The sequence below is a fragment of the Lepisosteus platostomus genome, chromosome 8 (genome assembly GCF_059453375.1).
Source record: "Lepisosteus platostomus isolate fLepPlt1 chromosome 8, fLepPlt1.hap1, whole genome shotgun sequence".
NCBI classification, from domain to species: domain Eukaryota; kingdom Metazoa; phylum Chordata; class Actinopteri; order Semionotiformes; family Lepisosteidae; genus Lepisosteus; species Lepisosteus platostomus.
Genome location: NC_142618.1, coordinates 56,892,099 through 56,899,318, shown reverse-complemented (window position 1 = coordinate 56,899,318; position 7,220 = coordinate 56,892,099). Strand labels below are relative to the sequence as shown.

At 35.6% G+C, this 7,220-nt stretch overlaps 1 protein-coding gene across 2 annotated transcripts; it reads left to right on the top strand.

The window, feature by feature from the left end:
- Window positions 1–933: 933 nt before the first annotated feature.
- On the top strand, window positions 934–6,887 carry mc4r (melanocortin 4 receptor). Of its 2 annotated transcripts, none has more exons than XM_088643972.1 (2): window positions 934–1,156; window positions 1,614–6,887. In XM_088643972.1, the coding sequence occupies exons 1-2, from the start codon at window positions 1,149–1,151 to the stop codon at window positions 2,365–2,367; spliced, it is 762 nt and encodes a 253-aa protein (XP_088500098.1). In that variant the 5' UTR covers window positions 934–1,148; the 3' UTR covers window positions 2,368–6,887. The 2 variants fall into 2 exon arrangements, with proteins under 2 accessions (XP_088500098.1, XP_088500097.1); XM_088643971.1 differs by having other exon boundaries at window positions 934–3,898; window positions 3,966–6,887.
- Window positions 6,888–7,220: the final 333 nt, after the last annotated feature.

Below are 7,220 nucleotides of genomic sequence, written 5' to 3'. Positions count from 1 at the left end.
TTTCACATAGCACCAATCTAGAAAGTGTTTCCAAAACAGTGCATTCTTTTGGGGTAGATGAGCAATATGTACAAATGTTTCCACTGTTAGATAAGATTTCTACATCTTTTCTGAAGAATTCATTGTTCAATCATTTGAAATTCTGTTTTATAAAGAAATTGGAAAAATATAAATGACAGATTTGTATTTAGCTGAATAACTAAACTCCATTTTGGAGAAAAATCATCACTGTCTGCTTTATCCAATAATTGCTTATTGTTTTGAAATTATTCATCCAGTTTTGTTGTGTGAGAACAGAGGTTTATATCAAAGTCTCTACCACTTCTTACTTTCCTTTTTGTAATCTATTTAAGTTTAATATTATGCTAAAGAAATTAAGGGAAATATATAGTATTTAGTAGTCACCTTTTCCACATTATATGGATTGAAAACTCAAATTGAACAAATTTCAAAACTTGGTGTTTTTGGAAATTGATTTTTTAAAACTGACTAAAACAACCCATATTGTTAATGTTGCATTCCTAAAAACATAAGCATCTAACAATTTAGCTATTTATTTTTTGCATAATTGTAAACCATGTGAACTACACATGTGATTCATAAAATTACAGTGCAGTTAACTTTCAGGATTAAAAAAATAATCTGCAGAATTTACAACTGGAGCTCTTAGTAAAACAAACTTGAAGAAAATCACATTTAAAGAATAAAACAACAGGAAAAGGTAAGAAAATGGAGTTTAAAATTGTCATAATTTAGATGAGTTACTGTATTAGACCCCCTCCCCATACAAAAAAGGCTTCAGCTTCAGCTTTCTTCTCCTTTGTCAACTTGAATTTTTATTGGCTGACAAAGAAGCAGTGGGAGGAGGCAGACCAGACAGTGCAATGTAGACTATTATAAAACAGCTAGATGTAGCTTTAGCCTGCCAAAGGATGGTACGCTTACTGTGTGCTTCATTGACGGTGGAGGATTAGCACATTACAACGACCACTTCAAATGTTACTTTGCTTGCTACCTTTTTCCCCCCTCTGTGAAACCAGCTGAGGAATTAAACGTGTAGAGAAGGCTGAAGCTGTGAATTAACAAATGTCATGAAAATATGAAGCTGCTTCCAAGAGCTAAAAGTTGGCAAGTGGGAGGTTTTCACCATGATCCAGTAAGTACACTCGTGTTTTACCCTTTGAAATGCTGCCAAATATATGTTTCTGGATACAGTAAGACTGCTGAGTTGCTCAATGTGCAAGATGCAATTTCTAAGAAAACTCAGTTGTGCACAGGATATGTAAGGAATGCTATCCTCATCACAGATTTAAGGGAATACATAATGAAAATGGTCTGAGTAACACTGGGCTCACTATCCACAAGATGAACACTACACACCACCACGGACTGATACACAACTATCATTCTAGGAACTTCAGCTCAGGTGCATTTACTGTCAACAATGACTCAAATGAAAAGGACTCCTCTTCAGGATGTTATGAGCAGCTTTTGATCTCCACAGAGGTGTTTTTAACCCTTGGAATTGTAAGCCTTTTGGAGAACATTCTGGTTATTGCAGCAATCATAAAGAACAAGAACCTCCACTCCCCAATGTACTTCTTCATCTGCAGCCTGGCGGTGGCTGACATGCTGGTGAGCGTCTCCAATGCATGGGAAACCATTGTGATGGCCCTTATCACCAGCGGACACTTGACCATCCAGGACAATTTGATCAAAAACATGGACAACGTGTTTGACTCTATGATTTGCAGCTCTCTCCTGGCCTCCATCTGTAGTTTGCTGGCGATTGCGATTGATCGATACATCACAATCTTCTATGCCCTGCGTTACCACAACATCATGACAGTGAGGAGAGCCATGATGATCATCACAACAATCTGGGCATTCTGCACCATCTCTGGAATTCTCTTCATCATTTATTCTGAAAGCACTACTGTCATCATTTGCCTTATTACCATGTTTTTTACCATGCTTGCACTCATGGCCTCGCTCTATGTGCACATGTTCATGTTGGCGCGGTTGCACATGAAGAGAATTGCTGCCCTGCCAGGCAATGGCACAATCCACCAGGGTGCAAACATGAAAGGAGCAATTACATTGACCATCTTGCTTGGTGTTTTTGTTGTTTGTTGGGCACCATTCTTTCTCCATCTGATCCTCATGATCGCCTGTCCCCGCAACCCCTATTGTGTCTGTTTCATGTCTCATTTCAACATGTACCTCATCCTGATAATGTGCAACTCGGTGATTGACCCACTCATATATGCATTCCGCAGTCAGGAGATGCGGAAGACATTCAAGGAGATCTTCTGCTGGTATGGCTTGCCTGGGTTTTGCGTTTGTGAACTGCCCAGCAAATACTAAAGACCTAAAAAAGCACAACTAATCATTCCTCAGAAATTCTTGGTAACTCAGTAAATGGTAATGCTAACTCATTAAAAATAATGCACAATTGTAACCATGACTTCATATGAATGACAATACAACTTTTAGAGAAATCCATGGTTTCTTTTAAGAAAAGCTTAAAAAAAGTACAGATTTAAAAATCAAGTACAAAAGTACATATATTCCTGTAATTGAATGACAACTGCCCAGCAAACTGCTTTCTGCTGATAATCACTTGTTTTCTCATGAGGTTGTAGAAAATATATTTCCTTTGCTCTTGGCAAACAAAACTCTCAGAGAGAAACAGACAAGCAATGCCTTTTTAATGTACCTGATTTCTTGCATGACGCATTTAAACAGTAGGGTTTGAGCAGCAGACTGGGCAAATAAATACCTAATCATGTTGTAACATTCTACAAATATTTGTTTTTTCTCTGCTGTGGAGAGAACATTTGTAGAGACGGTCATAAAATCTGCTTTTGACTGAATATAAAGTTTATCCATTAAGTCCTGAAATTAAACAGCCTGGTTAACTAGATACTACAACAGCATATGCCTTTTTAATATATCGTTACATTATTTGATCTATGTGACTGTACATATCCAGTATATGTATGTCATGTCATTTGCCAAACCGCTTTATACCATACAGTGTCATGGGATATATGTACATACATTTAGACATCATTTTAAATGTGCAATATTGAATTTTAATTGGTGTGTATATTTAGTGTTATTTATAAAGTTTTTAATTGTGCTTCAGTATGTTTTTTCCCTCCAATCATTGTCCTGTTTTAGTGCAGTGCTGTCTGCTGTGAAATCATAATGTGTTTAAGCTCTTCCCTCCAAGATGAAGTAAAAATTGAGAACTATAGAAACAGACAGATGCCATAGATTTTATGCATTAATTTGTTTTATTTGGTTTAAAATCTTAATAAGTCTTTTTCCTGAAAAATATAGTACTTTTTGCCAAAGCCATTTACCAACTCTACATCAAAACAAATGCTGGGTTGTTTCAGATTGCAGTTATTTAAATTATTTTTTGGTAATTCCATATGTACCCATTATTCTGATTATCCACCATTTCATTGACATATTGTACTGATGAATGAATCAGCACAGTACATTGTAATACTTAGACACATTTCTTAGATCAATATCAAAATTGCAGAACGTTTGCAGACAAAATGCAGATCAAGGTTTAAATCAATTTCATTATGAAAACTAACATTAAAAATGCAAAACATTTTAAAGTTGGTATCAGGTTTGACCTTTTAACATTAACACTATTCTGATTGAACTGACATCTGATTAATTTTTTTTTAACAGTCTGTTGTGGGGTGTTTAACCCCTTTCTATACAACAGCAGCCATCTGTCCAAAAATGTTCCCCACAAACTCTTGAATGAAATTCCCTAACTAAAAACACTGAAAAGAAAAACATTTAATCAACTAGATATAAATCTCACATCAAAAGCATATATTTTATGCTGATCATCAGTAAGTACCTTGTGAAAAAGTGCTTAATTCTCTGCTGTGGCTTTGCCATAACTTGAATGCAAGTTATGTTATGTTAAGTAGAATGCACATTTTTTTTTGACAAAATGTTGAATGTCAAGGTTTCCTTTACTCTTGGACAACCTGTCGCCTGTGATGCTTGAATCGGCACACACTGTGAATCAGGACAGAAATATGTTGAGGAATTCAGGGGACATTACATTGAATGGAGACCAAACTGTGAAAGAAGTGCTCTATGTCTCTTATAATGTTTACAAAAGAGCCATACTGTATCAAGTGCAGGGACACATTAAAATGGGGGCGGTATTTTGTTTGAACTGAATGGAAAAAATCAAAGTGTGTCTTACTGTAGGTTATCAACTTATGAGTGTAGGGAATGACTGTCATTAATGTTACAAAGAGTGAAACTGACTAGTCCCTATTCAAATGTGTTTGCAGCTTTTGACTAAAGTAAATAGATTCTTTATGAAAAGTAATATGAAGGCTAAAGTGTATTCATGCAAACTAATAAAACTGTCTCAATTTTATGCAGCCTCATTATTTAAACAAGTGTAAAGACACACTTTACTATATAAAAAATTCACAGGACTGAAAAACCATAAGTATACATAAAATCCAATAAATTATTAGTACTTAATACATTACAACCTATTCTATAAGTGAATTTTACTTTATATTATGTATTGATTGCAATTCTTTCAGAATTGCACATTTAGAAAACATTTGCACTGCAATTCAGTAAGGGTAGTTCTAATCTTTCACAAATAAAGTCAAGGGTAAAAAAAAAAAACTTTAGCCACTCACTTTTACCATTTATTCATTGCCTGTAGGTTGCAGCTAAGTCCAGACACCCTGTGCAGCATTTGTGAAGTCAGAGAAATGAGCTCCTTAGCATGTTCAAGTACCCACAATTGGACCAGAGTTAGACCGTGTCCCAATATGTACATAACTGGTCTTGCACCCTTCATTTGAGCGTTCTCGCTTAAGTCCGCAAGGGATCAGGGTGCCCCATTTCTAGATCTGTTTCCCAAGGGTGCTCAGCAGCGTCCCCAGTGCGTCCTGAAGGGAACTACCCCGAATTCCCTGCAGAATGGCAACAATTCATGTTCTAGCCTAGGAAAGCGTAGAGACGTTTCCATGGAAAATAAAATATTCACGTGTTAGTAAAACTGAAATCTTTACAGTTTTTAGAAGCGTACTATTTTATGAAAAAAAAAATAGAATATTTTATATTTGTTCTGTGTGTATTCTAGGACAACATTTTGACAAAAGCTTTAATTACATCACCCAACTTCGACTGATGAATATTCGTTTACCTCCAGTGTATTTGGTACACTGAGTATTTAACAGTACACATACAGTATTTAAAAGTACAAAACAGAAAAAGGTATGAGGTATGGCCACATTTCTTATTTAGCTTGCTTTGAATGAACGGGTTCCTCATCATTTTTGTTCCTGTCATTTTTGTATTGGAACAGACGAGATGAAACACATTTAGCAATACAAAGCTTTGAATAAAGAGAGCAATATTTGTAAGGTTTCTTCAGTTTACTTCGCCTGTTTTGAGTCGAGCCTTAACAACATGAGCACAACGTGTCACTACTTCTGTGCAGGAATAGATGAGATGACATCACTTGTACCCAACTGCGAGAGAATGAAATTTAAGAAGTGTATCCGCTGCACTCAGCCTTTGGGAATGAAGCATCAACAACAGGCAGCATTTTGACCTTGACCCAATTAACGAAAGAGTGATACAGTAAGTCACATAAGGGTGCCTTATTGCTCTTAATAATGGTGCCCCCTCGAACTCTCACTAACTTGAAGTCCACACTGGCACAACGTCATTGAAGTGCGGACTTGGAGGAAGGGTTTAGGACGCAGTGCAAAATTGGGACACTGCCTTACTGTACATGAACTGGGATGTTATGAACAAAATCACAAAAACTGTAAATGTATGTTGATGTACATCTATATATTCCTTCTTTGTAGCTACTCAGGAGAACTACACATACCAATCTTCGGTATTTTACCAAGCATTAAACAGCTAAATGAAAAAAACATCTGAAGTGACCCTGTCCTGCCTCTTTCAGTTGGAACTTTAGTAAACCATATTATCAATTGGGAAAACTGGCTTCGCGATGCGGATAGTAAGCGCAGGCAAATTGCTAATTTATTGCATTGTTTATTTTCCAACCTTTTTATATATTGATATACAAATGTTTCATTCTTAATGCAAAGATACTGTAGATGTGTATGTTTTTTTTATAAAACAATAGTCCTTTTCAAATTAACCTAGACAAAATGGGGTTAGGTTTCAGACCTTCAAATCTCTGAACTGCACACTTCGAACTAAATAACCTGTCAGGTTTTACTGCTTTCTGAAATTAAAGCTAAACTAAAAAGGTTTCCACGCTTCAGACAATTCACTGTAACAAAACTGAGTGTAAGGTAAACCTGGTTATTGACAAAAACTCTCCTGCTGCAGCAAAATGAGTCTTTCAGCATCCTGCAGCAAAGAAAGACAAGTAGTTTCTGCAAAGTATTTTCTGTGAAAAATTTCAGAAACAATTGGTATTAAAAAAAGTGTTTACATACCATTTCCCAAAAGGGATGGGAAAACATCTTAAATGTATACCTTTCTCATTAAGCATGGGGTTTCAGATAAAATCATACAGTACTGCACAGCAAAGAAAGAACATATATATATACACACACTTATATGGGAGAAAGGGTCTCATTCTCATAAGATGTCTGTATGCAGAAAAAGAGCACTGAGTCACAAGTTACAGGTTCTTCTAATAGTATTTTCTTATGTCTTTGGATGGATACTTGCAAAAATGTATTGCTGAAATGTATGTAATTTTCTTGTTTTGAGCATTATCAGTAAAAAAACATTTTGAACTATTTATAAATGTGACATTTGGGTGAAAATAATACAATGCCTTGGATGGAGGCCGTCAATAAATATACTAGTTGTGAGAAGTCCAAGTGTATCACTTGATTTTTTAAGATTTTTACTTTGAGCTTATACTATCTACACTTTACCAGCTGGTCCCTGTCTAGCTTGTGGCTGAACTGTCATTTATGTTCCAGATGTGTTAAATCCTTTTCCATATATATATATATTTCTCTGCAGTTGAAACAGCTTGCGCGTACTTTGATCTTTTCAGTAGTTATTTTTCTGAGACATTTATTCCAAACGGTAATGCAACAAGGAAAAATAATGAGAATACAACAGGAAACATTAAAAACATATGTTTCAAAATAAAAATGAATATGGCAATTAATCATTTTAACAATGGTCCTATCAGTGGG